This window comes from Rhincodon typus, chromosome 25 (genome assembly GCF_021869965.1).
Source record: "Rhincodon typus isolate 14 chromosome 25, sRhiTyp1.1, whole genome shotgun sequence".
In the NCBI taxonomy this organism is placed as follows: domain Eukaryota; kingdom Metazoa; phylum Chordata; class Chondrichthyes; order Orectolobiformes; family Rhincodontidae; genus Rhincodon; species Rhincodon typus.
In genome coordinates, this window is record NC_063356.1 from 3,331,787 (window position 1) to 3,352,804 (window position 21,018).

Consider the following 21,018-nt stretch of genomic DNA (forward strand, 5'->3'; position numbering starts at 1 on the left):
CAGCCTTAATAGCCCACTGTGATAAAGAATTCCACAGATTCATTACCCTGTGAGAGAAGAAATACCTCCACATCTGTAAAAAGGGTGGCCCTTATTCTGTACCCCACAGTCCTAGGCTCCAACACAAGGATAAACAAACTTTCCACATCTACCCTGTCAAGTCCTGTAAGACTCTTAAATGTTTTAATAAGGTCACCTCTAAACTCCATTGAGTACTGAGGAAGGGTCACCGGACCTGAAATGTTAACTCTGTTTTCTCCTCCACAGATGCTGCCAGACCTGCTGAGCTTTTCCAGCAACTTTGTTTTTGTTCCATTGAGTACAGGCCCAACCTACTCAACCTCTCCTCATAAAACAGTCCCTCCATACCCAGGATCAGCTCAGTGGACCTTCTCTGTTCTATCTCAAATGAGGGTATGTCTTTCTTTAGATCAGGGGCCAAAAACTGTTCACAATATTCTAGGTATGGTCTGACCTTGTTTAGTTTTAGCAAGATTTCCTTACTTGCATACTGCATTCCCTCTGAAATAAAGGCCAACACTCCACTTCCCTTCCCCTTTACCCGCTGAAATTGTGGGTTAGCTTTTTCTGGCTCATGCACAAGGACTCCTGATTGTTCTGTGCTGCAGCGTTCTGCAGTCTTTCTTCATTTGAAAAATATTCAACTCCTCTACTCTTCCTGCCAAAATCCATAACCTCACAATTTCCCACATTTTATCTCATCTGCCAATTTTTTTGCCCACTCGCTTAGCTTGCCTCTATCCCTCTGTGGACTCTGTGTCCTTCTTATCACATGCCTTCCCACCTATTTTTGTGTCATCCTCCAACTTGGTGACAATACATTCCCTTTCCTCATACAAGTCATTATTAAATATTGTAAATACCTGTGGCCCCAGCACTGTTCCCTGTGGCACTTCAATAGTTACAGATTGTCATCCTGAAGATATCCCCCTCATCCGAGCTCCTGGTCCCTCTGCCCTGCTCTTTTCCTGCAGTTAGTCATATAGCGATACAGTCATACAGCTCAGAAACAGACCCTTCAGTCCAACCAGTCCATGGTTGGACCATAATCCCAAACTAAACTAATCCTATCTGTGTGCTCCTGGCCCATATCTCTCCAAATCTTTCCTATTCATGCACTTATCCAAATGTCTTTTAAGCATTGTAATTGTACCCGCATCTACGACTTCCCCTGGAAGTTCATTATAAAAAAATTGCCCCCATGTCTTTTTTAAATCGCTGTCCTCTCACCTTAAAAATGTGTCCCCTATTCTTGAAATCCCTCATCCCAGGGAAAAGACAACTACCATTAACCCTATCTATACCCCCCCCCATTATTTTATAAACCTCTACAGGTCGCCTCTCAACCTCCTATGCTCCAGTGAAAAAAGTCCCAGCCTATCCAGCATTTTTTTATAACTCAAACCTCTTTACTGGGGAACATCCTTGTAAATTTCTTATGAACCCTCTCCAACTTTATAATATCCATCCTATAACAGGGTGACCAGAACTGGACACTGTACTCCAGAAGAGGCCTCATCAATGTCCTGTACAACCTCAAAATGCCTTTCCCAACTCCTACACTCAAAGGACTGAGCAATGAAGGCAAGCGTGCTAAATGACTTTTTAACCACCCTGTCTACTTGTGATGCAAACTTCAAAGAATTATGTACCTGAACCCCTAGGTACCTCTCTTTTCAAAATTCCCATTGAATTTGCTTCCACTGCCATCTCAGGCAAGAACTCCAGCATCTCCAACAAAATGTTTCTCTACTCCTCTCTCAGACTTGTTACCAATCACATTTAGTTATTTATCCTCCTGCCGTTGGAAACAGTTTTTATATAATTTCCATATTTACTCAATCAAAACCCTTCATTTCAAACTCCCGTATTAAATCTCCCCTTTGTAACTTTGCTGAAAGCAATACAACCCTCACGGCTCCACGGTACTGCAGATACTTTGTAAAATCACAAAAGGAAATAATCCCTTAGCAACCGAGACAGAAAGAGAGAACTGGGACCCTTTGAGCAGTCAATTTACAAATAGACCCGAACATCACCACAGAGTCATTATGGCATAGAAGGTGGTCATTTGGCCCATCAAGACTGTGCTGGTTCTCTGTAGAACAATCCAGTCAGTCCCATTCTGCTGCTGTATCCCTGTCACTGTGAGCTCCTTCCTTGCAACAGGGGAGGTGATGGCCTGGTGGTATTATCATTGGACTGTTAATCCATAGACCCAGATAACGTTCTGGAGACCCAGGTTTGAATCCCACCATAGCCAATGGTGGAATTTGAATTCAATAGAATTAAGAGTCTAATGATGACCATGAAACCATTGTCAGTTATTGGGAAAAACCCATCTGATTCACTAATGTCCTTTAGGGAAGGAAACTGCCATCCTTACCTGGTCTGGCCTACGTGTGACTCCAGATCCACATTTACCATCTGGTCAATTAGTGATGGGCGATAAATGCTGGCCTAGCCAGCACCATCCTTGTCCCATGAATGGATTAAAAATAAGTTCATCCAATTTCCTTTGAAACCATCCATTGTCTCGAGCTACTCACCCCCCTCAGAGGCACCATGTTTCAGGTTATTACCTCTCACTGTGTAAGACAAAGGTCTTCCTGACCCCTGCTTCCCCCATACATCTGTTACCCACCTTATTAAATCTGGGTCAGTTTGGGGACGGGCTAGGGAGAGGGAAACAGTGGGAAAGGGGGAAGGATTGGGTGGAGGATTGGACCTAAACATCTTACTCATTGATGTGATGTTGAATCATAGGAAAGACGTATGGTGATTGCAGAGCTGTCTTTTTGTTGCAGGTTTGCTGAAAGACACGTACAATGACTTCCGCTATGTGTATTTTGCGTGTGGAGCAGTGCTGATCTTTGCGAGTATCTTCCTGCTCATCGGCAATGCAATCAATTATCGCCTCCTTGCGAAGGAGAGGCAAGAAGAAGCAGAGAAATCGAAACACGAGGCAACAATTGACTTGAATGAAACCAAACCGGATAATTCATCCGCAGGGCAAAAATGCCAAGATGGGGCAGAGGAGCGGGACATAGAAGTTTAAGGCTGAGAGGGGCAGTGGTTTGGTTCATTTTATGATTCCCACCAGTCTTCCATTTCACTCTAACAGACAGATATATCCGGAGGGGTGCAGTGAGAGATCAATGGAGTGCCAATTATGGGGGATATTTATCATGGGGCCATAATCAGCGTAGTCTTTGCCCCTCCCCCCAACCAAACAACTTCCACTCATCCCTCATGTTCCTCCTATCCCATTGACTGCAACCTCCCTTCACCCTGGAGTTGCCAATGGGCCACCATTAACCGCTAGGAGCAGTCAAAGAAAACATATTTCACAGGGGCATTAAATAATTCTGCATTTTTATTCTATACTTTGCACATTTTTATTTGTATTAGTGCTTAAAAATATTGGAGATGGAGATCAATCGATATTTCAGTGCCCCGGGCACAAGTAATCACGTTGAACCCTCCAGGAGCATGTTTAAGCAGAGTTGGTAACACTAATTTGTCACCATTCTAAGTGCGATGAGGGCGAGTTGGATAATCCTCTCGTTTTTGAGTGGACTTGAAAGGTACTGGGCTATCCAGGGGTCCAACATGGTTGTGATATTTTAAGTAGCGAAATGAGGAGAAAATTCTTCACTCAAAGGGTTGTGAAGCTTTGCAGTTCGGTACCTCAGAGGGGTTGTGGTTCTCCAGGTTTGATAAGACAGGTGTATTACAAGAGGTCACCTACACAGAGATGGGAAAAGATTGCTGCAGTGAATAGAATTCAATCCAATCAAGGGAATAATTTCTAATTAATTATAATCCTTGACCGAATCAACTAGAACAAAAACAGAAATTGCTGGAGAAGCTCAGCAGGTCTGACAGCATCTGTGAAGAGAAAGAAGAGTTAACGTTTCAAGTCCAGTGACTTCTTCAAAAACATATTTCAGGGCATGACAATCAATTCACGTTTAGAACATCCAGGTTTTCTTTGTTCTCCCAGGTCTGGGATTGAAAACGTTAATTCTGTTTCTCTCTTTACAGATGCTCCCCTGAGTTTCTCCAGCAGTGTCTGTTTTTGTTTCAGATTTCCAGCAGTTATTTGTTTCATTTTAGTCCTGATTAATTAGAGTTAGGTTGAGTGAAAGATATGAATGAATTAATTGGGTTTCTCAAGTATGATGTTTTTGATCCTCTCCCTACAGGTTATTAATTTCTGGAGTTCACTGTTTGCTATAGTGGGACTTGTACTTAAAACCTTACAATTGCTAGGCCACCACTAGAACAACCAGATTATATGGAGTTTACAGCATGGAAACAGACCATTCAGCTCAACTGATCTGTGCTGATGTTTCTGCTCTGCATGATCCTTCTCCCTCACTTCATCTCACCTGATCAACATTTCTGCCTAAACCTTCCTCCGTCACACATTTAACCAGCTTCTCATAAATTGTATTTCTACTCCTCTTCCCCCTCCCCCCGCCATCGATCCACATTCTCCTAATTCTTTTGAGTAAAGTTGTTTCTCCTGAGTTCCTTATTGGATTTATTAGTGATTATTACATTCATAGCCCCTAGTTTCGATCTCCCTCACAAATTGAACTGTCTTCTATAACTTTTCCCATATTGGGTCTTATACAGATGCTAGAGATGCTTCTTTGGTTTTTCTTTGCAAGGTAAGAGTGCCTTACAATGTTCAGCCCTCTCTAAGAGGCAGCATGTTGGCTCAGTGGTTAGCACTGCTTCCTCACAGCACCAGGGACCTGGGTTCAATTCCCCCCTGAGGCAACTGTCTGCATAGAACATTGTCCCCATGTCTGTGTGGGTTTGCTCTGGTTTCCTCCCACAGTCCAAAGATGTGCAGATTAGGGTGGATTGGCCATGCTAAATTACCCATAGTGTCCATAGATGTGCAGACTAAGTGGGTTAGCTGTGGTAAATTCAGGATTATGAGGTTGGGGTGGGTCTGGGTAGGACACTCTTCAGATGGTCAGTGTGGACTTAATGGGCTCAGTGGTCTGCTTCCGCACATTAGGGCTTCTATGATTCATGATTAGAACATCCAGTCTTGATATCACCTTTTAAAATCATTTTTGTACCTTCTCCAGTGCCCCATATCCCTTCTGTAATATGGAGATCAGAAATGTTCACAGTTCAATTGTGGTCTGAACTAAGGTTGTGTACAAATTTAACATAATTTCCCTGCTCTTATACAAGACCATATGACCAATACTATTCTGCTGGAAATGAACCCACTGCTTGTTTTTTGTTTATATTTCATTTCCTCATTATCGTATTCACTGGGCTGTTTGAAAATCTAACTTTGATCAAGATCAGTAATTGAGTAAGAGTGACCATGAAATGGTCAGATTGTCATAAATAATATTCCTTTAGGGAAGGAAATCTGCCGTCCTTACTGGATGTGAGCCTGTGCACAACTCCAACCCTCCATGTGATTAACTCTTAAACCAGCAATGATAATCCGTCCTACCTAACTGTTTGTGAGGAAGGTTCATTAGCACCTTCTTAGGACAACAAGCAATGGGTAAGAAATGTCAGGGACGCACAGTCCCAGAGTAAAGATGTGCTCCCAGGACTGAAGGACAGATGGGTCAGTGCAGTGCCAGGGAAACATCCTCAGGTTTATCTTTCATTACGCTGCGGAATATTACAAGGAGATTGGGCCACATTTCCCTCTCCATCACTCCACTCTCCCATTTGTTGAACACGAGTAGCCTTGTGGGATCCGGAGCTAGTGGAGTGGGGCTCTGTCTTAGTCATAGACTCAATCTTTCAGCTCAAACTGAAATGATGGGTAACCATTCTCATCTACTGCAGGAGACACCTGGAACTTGTAGAATATCTGGGATATTCCAATTCCCACATTCTGTCTGGGATCTCCCCATTCCACAGTCTGTCGAGGATCATCCCGTTCCAACAGTGTGTCTGGGATCTCTCGATTCCCATAATCTGTCAGCAGAGGCAATGGCCTAGTGGTATTATCACTGGACTGTTAATCCAGAGACCCAGATGATGCCCTGGGGACCTGGGTTCGAGTCCCGCCACAGCAGATGATGGAATTTGAATTCAATTAATATCTCGAATTGAGAGTCTTAATGATGACTGTGAATCCAATGTCGATTGTCAGGAAAAACCCATCTGGTTCATTAAGGTCCTTTAGGGTAGGAAACTGCCATACTTACCTGGTCTGGTCTACATGTGACTCCAGACCCACAGCAATGTGGTTGACTCTTAACTGCCCTCTGGGACAATTAGGGATGGACAATAAATGCTGCCTGGCTAGCGATGCCCCCATGAATGAACTTAAAAAATCACCCGGCTCCCATGGTCTGTCTGGGAAGGTGATGTGTGACTGGATGATATACTGGACTTCAGGAAGTACTGAATAAGGATATTGTTGCAGGCAGCATTCACTGATCTGTCCCCAAGGAGCCCTTCAGTATTTCACAGAATCACAGACTTGTTCCAGTGCAGAAAGCCATTCTGCCTGTACTAGTATTTACACTCATTCCCACTGTACAGCCCAGTCTATCCATCAACACGGGTTGACAGCTGATTGGATACTCTCCAGGCTTCTATATGCTCATGAGGCATGTACATTAACTACCTCTTTCTCAGAATCCAAACAGTTCCTTTGAGGATGTAGATTTAAAGTTGAACAAGTCACTTTGACAATCCATTGTACTATCTGTCCAATATTTCAGAGTGTGACAATCAATGTAGATTTATTTTTTGTTCTCATCTTTATAAAGCAGAAATTGAAATGTAAAAATGATGAACGTGATGTTGAATTTGTGTGAAGTATTGGTGATGTCATGATATTAATACAATTACAATTATTTCATTAGGGGAATACTATAGAACCAGAAGCCAGTTAGAGACCCTGCAGATCTAAGCAGGGCATTGGGCATTGGGCATTGAGCATTGGTAAGGCAACATTCAGATTAGCTTGTGCGGGCTTTGACTCCTTTACCCAAGGAACTACAAACTCGTGCTAGAAAGATGTTCAACAAAGCCTCATCAGACCAGACCGTTGCATGATAGAGTCTGAGGAAGGGTCACTGGACCTGAAACATTAATTCGAATTTCTCTCCACAGATGCTGCAGGCCTGCTGAGCATTTCCAGCAATTTCTACTTTTGTTCCTTTGCATGATAGGATCGTCCAATGGTGAGAGATAGCGTGAACTATTCCCTTGGAGTTTAGAACAAAGGGACTTCATCCTATTTTTATCCACTCATGGAAATGTGGGCATTTATGGTTATGTCAGCTTTTATTGCCCATCCCAAATTGCCCTTGAGAAGGTGGTGGTGAGCTGCGTTCTTGAACCGCTGTAGTACACCTGCTGCAGGTTGACCCACAATGCCCTTAGGGAGGGAAATCCAGGATTTTGACCCAGCGACTGAAGGAATGGCGGTATAGTTGCAAGTTAGGATGGTGAGTGTTTTGGACAGGATCTTGCAGGGGCTGGTGTTCCCATGTACCTGCTGTTCTTGTCCTTCTATATGGAAGTGGTCATGGGTTTGGAAGAAGATATTAAAAATTATCAAGAGGTTTCCTAGACAGTAGACTGAGAAACAGTTTGTCCTTGTTTGAGATCCTAGAACATGGCTGAATAAGAATCAGTTGTTTAGGAAATGATGGAAAGTTTCTTGATTTATAAAGCTGTCAATGTTTGGAACTCTCTATTCCAGAGGGTTGTGGAAGTCAATAGTTTTTTTTTAATATGGTGAACATTTAAGACAGAGATAGATAGATAGGTTCTTGATTGTCGAGGGGATCAAGGGTTACGGGAAGAAGGCAGGGGAATGGGGTTGAAAAATTTATCAGATGCAATTGAATGGTGGAACAGACTCGAAAGGCTGAATGGCCTAATTTCTGCTCCTATGTGTTATGGTCTAATTAAGGATTACTGAGAGAATTAAGGGATACAAATTGGAAATTAGGAGCAGGAGTGAGCCTGCTGTGCGATTCAACAGGATCCTGGATGACCTGATTGTGAACTCAACCCCGCTCCACTGTCCAGCGTCTAGACCCCTTGATTCCTTTGTCAGTAAAGAACTCAGCCTTAAAAAATATTCAGCAACTTAGCCTCCTCCATTCTCTGGGGAAGAGAATTCCAATAACTCAGAAAGATTCTCCTCATCTTCTTTTGGAATGGGAGTCCTCTTATTTTGAAAATGTGTCTCTAGAACTGGTGGGATATGGAAATATAGGATACAAAAGTGAGATTGAGGTATTATGCCATGATGATCTTGTTGAATGATAGAGTCTGTGGGGCCCCTATATGTTCCTGGAGCCCTCCTGAATGTTCCGAGGCCTAGCTCCCTTCCTGATGATCAATCCTTACTGCCCATGCTGACGCAAAGCCAATCTTTTCTCAACACAATGTGAATCTGGAAAATGTTAGCAATGTCTGTTACTATTTATGTGTACATTCTTTCCTATGAATACTTTAAATTTTGTTCCTGAAGATCTGTCAGCCTGTGCCAAAAAGCTCTGTGAGAATGAAGAGCCAGGCTCAGAAAACAATTGGCACCAGGCTGGTATCTTATTCTTACTTAATGGACTGGCATCATCCTCAAACTTTGATGTCCCCAACTGTGAGAGAGCGTCTCTGTTTTCTGTTTTAGTGGGAAAATGAATTAATGAAGATAAAAATGCTCGCATTTATATCACGCCTTTCACAAACTTAGGATGTCCCAAAATGCATCTGCAAAAAAAATCTGTAAACCTCTTGCCAATGATGGAAATACAGCAACCAATTTATACACAGCAAGCTCCACAAGCTGCTATGGAGATAAATGACTAGATAGTCTAGTTTGATGATGTTGGTTGAAGGATAAGTCCTGTGTTCTCATCAGCTACTCTGATGACCAGCAGAAAGTACTTCACCTGAGGGTGTTGATGGTCAGTGTGAGGATGACCAGTGTCCTAAATATTATTGAAAAAAAAAACACATTTTGCTAGAGCTTTTCCCTTGCACACATCAGAACAACTTGCAAGAATATCAGTTCAAGAGAAACTCAACATTTTGTACTGCATTAAGGAGTGAGGCTGAATGGATGGTAAATAGACTCTGATTGGAGAATATGTCAATTAATGTGGTATTCCCATGTATCTGCTGCCCTTGTTCTTCTCAATGGAAATGGTCATGGGGTTGGAAAGAGCTGTCTAAGGAGCCTTGGTGAATTTCTGCGGGGCATAGTACACATTGGTTGCATTGTGAATTGAGGACAAAGGGAGCGAATTTCCAAGAAGTTAACCCATTGGAATCAACAATAACAATGAGCATCAGTATTTGAATTGACAGTTACACAGGCAATTGCAATAGGTCCTTGATCAAAATGATTTTAATGATTTGAACATTGCCAATGTAACAATCTTATTTGAATAGAGAGGGAAACAAAAAAAAAGCAGGTCACTATCTGAAGAAGGGTCATCGCACTCAAAACATCCACTCCCTCCACCACCGACACTCAGTAGTAGCAGTGTGTACTATCTACAAGATGCACTGCAGAAATTCACCAAAGATCCTTAGACAGCACCTTCCAAACCCACGATCCGTCTAGAAGGACGGGGGCAGCAAATACATGGGAACACCACCTCCAGCAAGTGTCCCTCCAAGCCACTCATCATCCTGACTTGGAAATATATCGCCGTTCCTTCACTGTCGCTGGTTCAAAATCCTGGAGTTTCCTCCCTAATAGCATTGTGGGTTAACCCACAGCAGGTGGACTGCAGCAGTTCAAGAAGGCAGCTCACCACCACCTTCTCAAGGGGCAACTAGGGACAGGCAATAAATGCTGTTTAGCCAGCTATGCGCACAAATGAATAAAATAAAATGTTAACTCTGCCTTCTCTCCACAGATGGTGCAAGACCTGCTGGGTCTTTCTAGCAATATCTGTTTTTGTAACAGATATCTATTGGTCAATGAGCTTATCATTTACCATTGGGAGTATGTTAGTGTATTATTAGAAGGGATGTAATAGCCGTCTGTTTAAAAATACATAACAAAACCAAACAGAGTCAGCTTGATGGGATTCAGCAGGGTCAGCACAAAGGGGAAATCATGTCCAACAAATGTATTACTGGTTTTGAAAAGGGAGCAGTGGGACAGATAAAGAGGAATTCATAGATATAATATATTTAGATTTCAGAAGGTATTCAATAAGTCATGGGTAGTTAATAGTTGGAATATTGTGAGCAGTTTTGGGCGCCGTATCTAAGGACAGATTTGCTGGGGAGGGGAGGGAGGCCAAAGGAGGTTTACAAGAATGATCCTGGAGAAAAGACTTTGCTATGTGAGGAGATGTTAATGACTCCAGGTCTGTACTCGATTGAGTTTGGAAGGATGAGGGGGAGTCTGATTGAAACTTAGAGAATACTGAGAGGCCTGAATAGAATGGATATGGAGAAGATGTTTCTACTAGTAGAAGGGACTAGGACCTGAGGGCACAGCCTTAGAGTGAAGGGACAACCTTTCAGAAGTGAGATGAGGTGGAATTTCTTCAGCCAGAGGTGGTGAATCTGTGAAACTCTTTGCTGTAGAAGATAAGACATTGACTGTATTTAAGACAGAGATAGATAGGTGCTTGATTGATAAAGGGATCAAGGGTTATGGAGAGAAGGGAGGAGAATGGGGTTAAGAAATATATCCATCATAATTGAATGGCAGAACAGACTTGATGGGCTGAGCGGCCTAATTCTACTCTGGTATCTTACAGTCTTAATAAGATAAGAGGCCGTTATGTTGGCGACAGTATACTATCATGAATAGAGGACTGACTAACCAACAGAAAACAGAGTTGGGATAAGGGGAGAATTTTCAGGGTTATGGGGAAAGGCAAGAAAGTGGTGTTGAGGATTAATCAGATCACCGTGATCTCATTGAATAGTGGAACAGACTTGATGGGCTGAATGGTCTACTTCTGCTCCTATCTCTATACACAGTGCTGTTTTCCAAGCTTTGTTTTTCTTGCTCTGTCAGTTTACAATCTACAGTGTTCATTCGGAAGCAAAATTTTAGGATCCAAACCCTTGGGCACACAGTAAGGCTCTTATCCTTGTCACCATGTCAGCTATTTGTGCAGTTAGATGAAGCTTTGAAAATGATTTCTGTTTCTTGTGCCTTTAACTTGGTTACTTAACACCAGAGGCTTTCACTTATTTCTGTAAATCCACATCTAACATGTGCTGTGCCCAGAGACTGACACACAACACACCAACAGTTGAAACAACGGCCACAGGTTGAGCTTGTGATGCAAAAGAGTATGAACTGTGTAAGAGCAGAAACATTTGGATGCCTATATGCAGGGATTGTTCAAGATAAAGTACCATAGTCCAACTGGACCATAGGGCTGCTCTCTCATTAGACAGAGACAACTGGTGGTGGTTTAACTGGAGAGTCACCGCACCTTGGATGCAGGGGTGAGGTAGAGAAGGAAGATCCTTCATGATTACCTCAGCTGGACTGTTGCCATTACTTTGTAAACCAGCTGTCCAGCCAACTGAGCTACAGCTGGCAAACAACTACATTGCACATAGTGAATGAGTAATGATGTTTATCTCAATGGAGTTGGAATAAAAAGCAATGGAAGCTATTCTTCTCTTTTCTGATGAAGGGTCTAGGCCCGAAACGTCAGCCCCTCTGCACCTATGATGCTGCTTGGCCTGCTGTGTTCATCCAGCCCTGCACCTTGTTGTCTCGGATTCTCCAGCATCTGCAGTTCCTACTATCTCTGAAGCTATTCTTCTGTTGTGTTGTCATGATCCCACTTGGGAGAGTGTTTTGTTATTCGAGGCCCACTTCATCCTGTTAAAGATTTAGTCAAGTTGTTGAAAGCTTCCAATTTTCCTGCCTGATGAACTCAACTTAACATAAATCATTGATCAGGTTTCCATACTTAAACTGCTCTACAATTTATTGCAAAAATAAACTCTGCTACCTGAAATGTTAGTCCCCCTTCTTAAACGCCTGTACATCCACACAGTCTGATACAAACCCCTGGCACCGGAGGGCCTGGGGATTGGGGCAACAACATAACCTTCAGAGGTTCCCAGCATTTTGGCAGAGTACAGCACTTCACCAATAAACTTATTGTCCCACTTGAACAGCCACATGTAACACTGTGTTCCAGTCATTCACCCTACCAATCTTGGCCTTGGTTTCACCCCACACCCCCACCCCCCACTCCCAGACAGCAAGAAACTCTGAAAATCAAACAAAGAACTGCAGATGCTGGAAATCTGAAACAAAAACAGAAATTGCTGGAGAAACTCAGCATGTCCACTAGCATCTGTGGAGAGAGAAACTGGTCTTGAAGATTGATTGTTTTGGTGGCTCAGTGGTTAGCACTTCTGCCTCACAGCATCAGGGACCCAGGTTCAATTCCACCCTCAGGCAACTGTCTGTGTGGAGTTTGCACATTCTCCCCGTGTCTGCATGGGTTTCCTCCGGGTGCTCCAGTTTCCTCCCACAGTCCAAAGGTGTGCAGGCTAGGTGGATTGGCCATGCTAAATTGCCCGTAGTGTTCAGGGATGTGTGGATTAGGTGGGTTATAGGGGAGTGGGTCTGGGTGGGATGCTTTGAGAGTTGGTATGGACTAGTTGGGCGAAGGGCCTGTTTCCACACTGTAGGAATTCTATGATTCTATGATCTAGGTGCTGCCAGACCTGCAGAGTTTCTCCAGCAACTTCTGTTTTTGTAAGAAACTCCCACCTGTTTATCTGTGCTGGCTGGTTTCTGTTTATAACAGAACTTTTATTGAAGCCAAAGAGATTGAATTTTTCAGCCTCAGCTGAACCCCGAACTAACAACAGAACCAGAAAGAACCCAGTCTCACTGCAATGTTCCTTGCAGGAATTTGCTATGCGCAAATTGGACATCGCACTTCCAAGTTACAAAGGGACCTAACTCGTTTGAAAACACTCTGGGACATAGAATCTGTACAGTGTGGGAGCAGGCCATTCAGCCCATTGAGTCCATACTGACCCAGTGTGCAACCCACCCAGACCAATCCCCCCCAGCCTATCCCTGTAGCCATGCATTTCCCATGACCAATCCTGCCTTTAGACTGTGGGAGGAAACTGGAGCACCCACAGACAATGGGCGTGCTGCGATGAGCTACAAAAATGCAGGTCTCTCTTTCCTCCTCATCAACTTTTCTTTCTAAAAGGTAGTGTGGGTGTGCCTTTTGTCAAGGTTGTGAAAAAAAAGCGTGACGAATTCCAGGAAATAAAGAGGGGATAACTTTCACCTGCAGGCCCAAAGCCAGTTCCAGTTTTAAAAATGACTGAAGCCAACAGCAGTTAAAGCAAGTAAATGAATATTTGCAACTTGGAGTGAAGTGGACTGTGAACTTGACTCAGCTCAGCTTGATGTCAATGAATGGGCAGAATGTGTGTGCATTCAGTACACACTGGAGGTTGGTGAAGAACTGTGGTATCCTGAGGTTAAAATGCAGGACAAGAATAAAACTGATGCAAGTGGTGTGAACAGCAGTGAGAGAGAAGCAGCAGAGAGACACTACTAGGATCAATGAAGCAGGCACCACCATACAGCGGAGGGTAAGGCTCTGTCTGGAACCCCCATGACCCTAATGCCCTTTGTCCTTCACATTGTGGCAGATCCTGGATTTGACAGATCACGATAACACGCCAGGAACACAAGGACACACTTGCAAGATAAGCATAAAAGGCATCAAAGGGGAGAAGATAAGATAGGTAGTTGGTTTATTGAATATTCATCACTGCATCGAATCGTGATGATGGTGCAAATAAAACAAGCAACCATAATTGATAACACAATAATGGGCAATCATTAAAATAAAAAGATAATACAAGGAAAGAGATTGCACAATTATGAACGTTTAAGTGCTTGAGTAATTACAATATGTTGGACGAGGGAAGTAAACAGCAGGAGAAAGTGGTTAAAGATAAATATGACTGAGATGGGGAATGACAGAGAAAGAGGGAGCTAATGGAGGTTGACGTGAGGCTGTGAAATCAGCCCCTCGACAGTCAGCACCTTGCAGTGAAGAGAGGGGATAGGTAACATATAGACAATAACATCATTGTCCTCTGTCAGTGGGTGGGGGAGTAGCAATGCCATTGGACAAGTAATCCAGATGTCCAGGCCTAAATCTCTGGGGCCACGTGTTCGAATCCCACTGCGGTAGATGGTGAAATTTGGATTGTTAAAAAAATTTGGAATTAAAGTCTTCTAATTTGGGAAAAAAAATTCAATGAGCAATAATCACTTAAATTACATCAGCTACGATACTGTCACTGCACAAAGCTAAATGAATGAGGAGACAATCATATACCCATATCTGATTGCCATAAAAACCCATTTGGTTCATTAATGTCCTTTAGGGAAGGAAACTGCCTTTCTTACCTGGTCTGCCCTATATGTGACTCCAGACCCACAGCAATGTGGTTGATTCCTAACTGCCCTCTGGGTAATTAGGGATGGGCAATAAATGCTGGCCTAGCCAGCGATGCCCCCGTGAATGAATGATAGAAAAAGAAACAGGATTGGATTAGATAGTGTTCATGACTAGAACACTGTACAAATTTGATCAGCTATGTGAACTTTGTGTTGAAATATTTGTGATGTTTGTTTGGGATGGAGGAGTTAAATTTCTGATTGTGTGCTCTAGTGTTTGATGACTGGGAACATTTATTGAAACATTAGGCACTTGAGAGATGATGATCTTCTGACCTTGTCAATTAATGGCATAGGTTGCCCACCTTTGAAATTCCAACTTGAGCTGCTGTAGTTTGAGTTTGGTGACAGAAAGTGAATCGGCCACATCATTCACAGATAAACACGACCAAAGGTCCAGGTTCAAGTCCAGTCTGTTATGGTGATGATTCACAACATGCCCCAATAAAAGTGAATTAACAGTTTTTTTTATTAGTTATACTAAGAAGAAGAATGTACATCTACCGTAATAACTGAAGATCATCCTGCCCAAGGAGACACAACCATCCAAAAGGTGGGGTGAAACGGGCCAACAGGCTGTTGAAGAGACCAAAACAACTTATCATTCATTCAACAAAGTGACAAAAGGGAAATCCCGAAATGGGGCAGAGTCTTTGGAATTCAAACCTTCGTTAGGCAAAGGGATTGGGACATCTCTGGAATGAGTGAGGTGGGGGCAGATGGGGCTAAGATGTAGTTCAGCCATGATCAAACTGGAGATTGGAAAAGGCATGAGGTGATGCAAAGGCTTCCTCCTCTCAAGTCCCATTGAGCCACACAAGGTCTGTGTAACTGGACCTTGCTTGCTGTATGTAGTTCCAGCCAGTACGGTGTGCAGATGACCCAATGGAGACACCTTGACAGCTTTATCCCTGTCTAAGGGTCATTTCCCAGATATTGGTCAGCAGTGACCCTCAACTGTGTTGTTTCATCACTTTCCTGAGGCAGAATGAACAATATGACAGACAGCTGACCACCCTGAAAGGGGATCACATTTCAATTTATTTCCAGTGAACTGGAGTGTGCGACAGAGGGTGGGGGTTGTTCAGGTCTTATTGGTGATGTTGCAGGGCCAGTGGTCAGCGTGCTGCAGAAATGAGAGAGGGACATGCTGGAGAAATCTTAAAGGAAATGTGTACAACAAACAACTGCATTTATAAAGCTCCTTGAATTCTGCAACATGACACATGGGAGCATAAATGTGAAACAGAATTTGACATAAGGAGGTATTGAGCTTGGTCAAAGTAGGAGGAGTTTGAGAGGGTCTTGTGGAGAGGTTGAAAGGCAGGGAAGTAGATGGAGGTTTTAAGGTGTATCGCAAAGCAGGTAAAAGAGGCAGAGAGATAGGGATATAGAGAAACAGGAAGTTGGAGTTCTGATAACTAGGTGGCAAAAGGTGAAGCAATGAAATATGGGGAATGTGCGCGAGGCCTGAACCGTAGGATAAGGTGGTTGGGAGAGGCAGGAAAGTCGATAATGCTACCCTCAAAGATAATAATCCTTACCAAAACCCTTTACCAACTTCTGCACCATTTCTTCAGCTTAGACACAGGCACAGCCATTAGTGAAATCAGTGGATTAACATTTATATCCCTGAAAGCAAATGGATGTTCTGATATTTGCTAATCAACTTGTTCAGAGATCATAGTTCATAGAATCCCTACGGTGTGGAAACAGGCCCTTTGGCCCAACAAGCCCACACCGACCCTCAGAGCCATCCGCCTATAACCCACCTAATCTACACATCCCTGAACACTATGGAACAATTTAGCACAGCCAATCCACCTAACCTGCACATCTTTGGACTGTGGGAGGAAACCGGAGCACCCGGAGGAAACCCACGCAGACACGGGGAGAATGTGCAAACTCCACACAGACAGTCACCCCGAGGGTGGAATTGAACCCGGGTCCCTGGGACTGTGAAGCAGCAGCGTCACCCAGGATGTTCTTACACACCTCTGGAGCGGGTGGAACTTAAACCTAGGCCTCTTGGTACAGAGGTAGACGCACTACCGTAATAGCTCCTTTAAGTAATGGATATTCAAACTTACTTGATTACTGTTGTTAAAATGCCTGGCTCAGTCATGTGAATCTGATTAGCACCTCCACCCAAATGCATTGCCTCAAGTCATTTGGATCTGTTAATTTCTAATGGACAAAACAGGCTCGTGACTGTGTTCAATTTCCCGTATCGCAACAAATATTTGAAACTGCAGTAAGGTTTAGTCTTGAAAACAGTCATTATTTTACTGTTGTTCAGCCTGTAAAATAAAACCCAAAAACCAAACTCTGTATTTTCTGATGAAGGATCTAGGCCCGACACGTCAGCTTTCCTGTTCCTGTGATGCTGCTTGGCCTGCTGTGTTCATCCAGCTCTACACCTTGTTGTCTCTGTAACCCCTTCACTGCTGCAGCCGGCCTGAGTACTCTGGCTAAAGACCAATCTGATCAAAGTTCAACTCAGAGGCTTGAGAGAAGATTTAATGGTGCTCTTCAAATCCATGAGGAGCTTTACTGGGAAAAGTGATGTAATGTTGGGCTCAGCAATAAAAAGTTGCTAAAGGCAGCAGAGGCAATGGGAGGGAAATGTCACACCCAACCTGACTGGTCACGGTCTCTTGATTTCCTTTGTGATTAAAAATCTCTCTATCTCAGTCCTGAATATATTTCATAACTCAGACTCAACAGCCCTCTGCGGTAAAGAATTCCTCAGATTCACTCCCCTCAGAGATAAAAAAAATTCCTTCTCGTCTCTGTCTTATGCATACAACCCCTTACTCTGAGATTCTGTCATCTGGTCTTAGACTCTCCCACAAAGGAGAAACAACCTCGCTGCATCTACCCTGTCAAGTCCCCCTAAGAATTTTGTATATTTCAATAACGTTGCCTCTCATTCTTCTAAATTCTAATGAGTACAGGCCCAATCTTACTCAACCTGTCCTCAGAAAACATGCCTTGGATCAGTCAAATCTACCTTCTCTGGGATCCCTCCAATGTAAATATATCTTTCCTTAAGTGAGGGGTCCAAACCTTTCACACTATTCCATCTGTAGTCTGACAAGAGTCTTGTATATGTTTAGCAAAATCTCCCCACTATTATACTCCATTTCCTTTGAAATAAGGGGCAACCTTCCAGCTTACTTCCTTATCACTTTATTTATTTATTTGTGGAATGTGGGAACACCAGTTAGCCCAGCATTTATTGCCCGTCCCTAGTTGCCCCTTGAGAAGGTGAGGGTGAGCTGCCTTCTTCACCTGCTGCAGTCCATGTGCTGTGGGTTGACCCACAATGCTACTGGGGAGGGAATTCCAGGATTTTGACCCAGCGACAGCGAAGGAACGGCGATATATTTCCAAGTCAGGATGGTGAGTGGCTTGGAGGGGAATTTGCAGGTGGTGGTGTTCCCACGTATCTGCTGCCCTTGTCCTTCTAGATGGAAGTGGCCTTCAGTTTGGAAGGTGTTGTCTGGGGATCTTTGGTGAATTTCTGCAGTGCATCTTGTAGATAGTACACACTGCTACTACTGAGTGTCGGTGGTGGAGGGAGTGGATGCTTGTGGATGTGATGCCAATCAAACGGGCTGTTTATCCTGGATGGTTAAAGTTTTAGCAAAGATCTGTAGCTCGGGTTGTGGATGAGGTTGTTGACTTGCTTGCCGAGCTGGCCTGTTTTTGTTCAGATGTTTCGTCACCATGCTAGGTAACATCATCAGTGGAGCCTCCGATGAAGCGATGTTATTCTCCTGCGTTTGGGATTTACACTGTCTGGTCTGCTATGGTGAGTAGTGTCATTTCCGGTTTTGATCTGTATGAATTTATATGTGGGGTCCAATTCCATGTGTTTGTTGATTGAAGTATGGGTGGAGAACCATGCATCTAGGAATTCCCGTGCGTGTCTATGTTTGACTTGGGCTACTATGGTTACTTTGTTCCAGTTAAACTGACGGCCTTCGTTGTCTGAATGTACACATATTAAGGCGAGTTTGTCATGCCGTTTTGCTGCTAGCTGATGTTCGTGTATTCTGATGGCTAGTTTCCTTCCTGTCTGTCCAATGTAATATTTGTGGCAGTCGTTGCATGGTATTTTGTAAACTACATTGGTTCTACATGTTGTGGGAAAGGGGTCTTTAATCCTTGTATGTGTTTGTCGTAGAGTGGCTGTGAGCTTGTGGGCCACTATGATTCCTAGTGTTCTTAGGAGTCTAACACCACCCTGTCCCGCATTCAACCTACACTGTGGATCTGATATGTAGATGACACATTTGTCATTTCTAAATGTAACAAATTAAAAGAGGCCCACCACCTTATCAACAGCTTATTCACAGGGATTAAATTCACAAGGGAAGAAGAAACCAACAATCAACTTCTGTTTTTGGATGTTAAGGTAGAACGACTGATAAACGGGGAGTTCCAAACTTCAGTATACAGAAAAGCAACCCATACAGATCAAATCCTCAACTTCCACAGGAACCGCCCCAATGTCCACAAACAAAGCTGTATTAGGACACTGTTTAAATGGGCCACGACTCATTGCAACACCAGAATTATGCAGGAAAGATGATGAACACTTATACAAGATCCTCGCCTTAAATATCCCGCAACTTCATCCACAGATGCCAACAAAACAGACAACAGGAGGACACAGTATGCCCTAACACACTTACCACACTGCCCTACATCAAGAACATATTGGAACTGACAACGAGATTCCTAAGACCACTAGGAATCATGTTGACCCACAAGCCCGCAGCCACTCTATATTAAAAACTTACAAGGATTAAAGATCCCATTTCCACAACATGCAGAACCAACGTGGTTTACAAAATACCATGCAATGATTGCCACAAACATTACATCGAACAGACAGGAAGGAAACTAGCCATCAGAATACACGAACATCAGCTAGCAGCAAAACGGCACGATGAACTCTCCTTAATATGTGTACATTCAGACAACGAAGGCCATCAGTTTAACTGGGACAAGGTAACCATAGTAGCCCAAGTCAAACATAGACACGCACGGGAATTCCTAGAGGCACGGTCCTCCACCCATAATTCATTCAACAAACATATAGAATTGGACCCCATATACAAACCCACACAGAACAAAACCAGAAATGACACTACTCACCATAACGGACCGGGCAGTATAAATTCCAAACAGAGTAGAATAACATCGCCTCATTGGAGGCCTCACTGATGATGTCACCTAGCATGGTGACAAAACGTGATTGAGAATAAGCCAGCTCGGCGAGCAAATCAACAACCTCACCCCAGGATGGTGTCAAGCTTCTTGAGTGTTGTTGGAGCTACACTCATCCAGGCGAGCTTATAGATGTACATGCTTATAAGTCTAACTTACCACATATATTTTACATATAATATGTAAAACAATATAAGTTCCACACTCTCTTTATACATAGACTAAAGCCTGACATTCAGAAGCAGGTAGTTTCAAATGCTACAAGATTTCAATACATTGAATCTTAAATCAAATGTAATAATCGTTCTGTATGAGTCAATTTTTCAAGTTAGTTGATACTGAAACTGTAATTTGAATGTGCAGGACAGAGCAATGACGGGAGAAAATGGTTAAGCAGGAAAGAGCATTAAAAAAACTACAGAATTATACAGAAGATGCAGACCATGTCTGTATTCTGGTATTGCATTAGAAGATTTCATCATTACAGTTATTCGTCCAGTGCCCGAAAACCTCACAGATGTTTTGGATGCTAGCTTTGTGTGATTGGCGCAGTAGGACTGCGAAATCCCTCTGTTCTGCAGCTTTCTGCAGTCTTTCTCCATTTAAATAATATTCAGCTCCTCTATTGTTCCTGTCCAAGTGCATAACCTCACATTTCCGAGGAAGGGTCACTGGTCCCAAAACATTAACTCTGATTTCTCTTCACTGATGCTGCCAGACCTGCTGAGCTTTTCCAGCAACTTTGTTTTTGTTTTTCCCTGATTGGCCCAGGTTAACAGCCCCAATTAGGGATATCCAAATCTACAGGATCTATTGGGCCAACCTTGTTCCAATTATGACAGTATCCTTCTACAAACTCTTTGCATTTTTTCACCACTTAACTTCCCACCTATTTTTGTGTCATCTGCAAACCTGGCAATAGTATATTTACTTTCTACACCCAGGTTTTATTAATGTCTATTGTTAATTATTATGGCCCTAGCACTGATCCCTATGCTCCTTTGCTGACACCTCCAGGTGGAAGCAGTTTACTGCAGCTCCTTCAATCCATCTGACAAACACACTAATCAGGGAAATGCAACAATAATGTTTCTTACTGTGGCTTTTTACAAGGTGCTACATTAGAGGACGTTTGGGAACATGAGTGGATAAACTGGGATTTCTCCGATATTAAGGATCTGCACAGGGATTTTGTTTATATTCCATTCATAAAAATAATTTCTATGTTTGCATATAGAGCTTGCGGTACGTACTGCAATAGTGGATGTAACAGATATATAGCA

At 43.1% G+C, this 21,018-nt stretch overlaps 1 protein-coding gene across 9 annotated transcripts in view; it reads left to right on the forward strand.

Moving 5' to 3' along the window:
• LOC109938041 (monocarboxylate transporter 1-like) overlaps positions 1-6,817 on the forward strand; it is a 58,259-nt gene extending 51,442 nt beyond the window's left edge. For all 9 annotated transcript variants that reach the window (XM_048612136.1, XM_048612134.1, XM_020536513.2 and 6 more), the window contains exon 5: positions 2,829-6,817. In XM_048612136.1, coding sequence (XP_048468093.1) covers positions 2,829-3,079 — 251 coding nt within the window. In that variant the 3' untranslated portion in view covers positions 3,080-6,817. The remainder of the gene's footprint in view (positions 1-2,828) is intronic.
• The last annotated feature ends 14,201 nt before the right edge of the window (positions 6,818-21,018 follow it).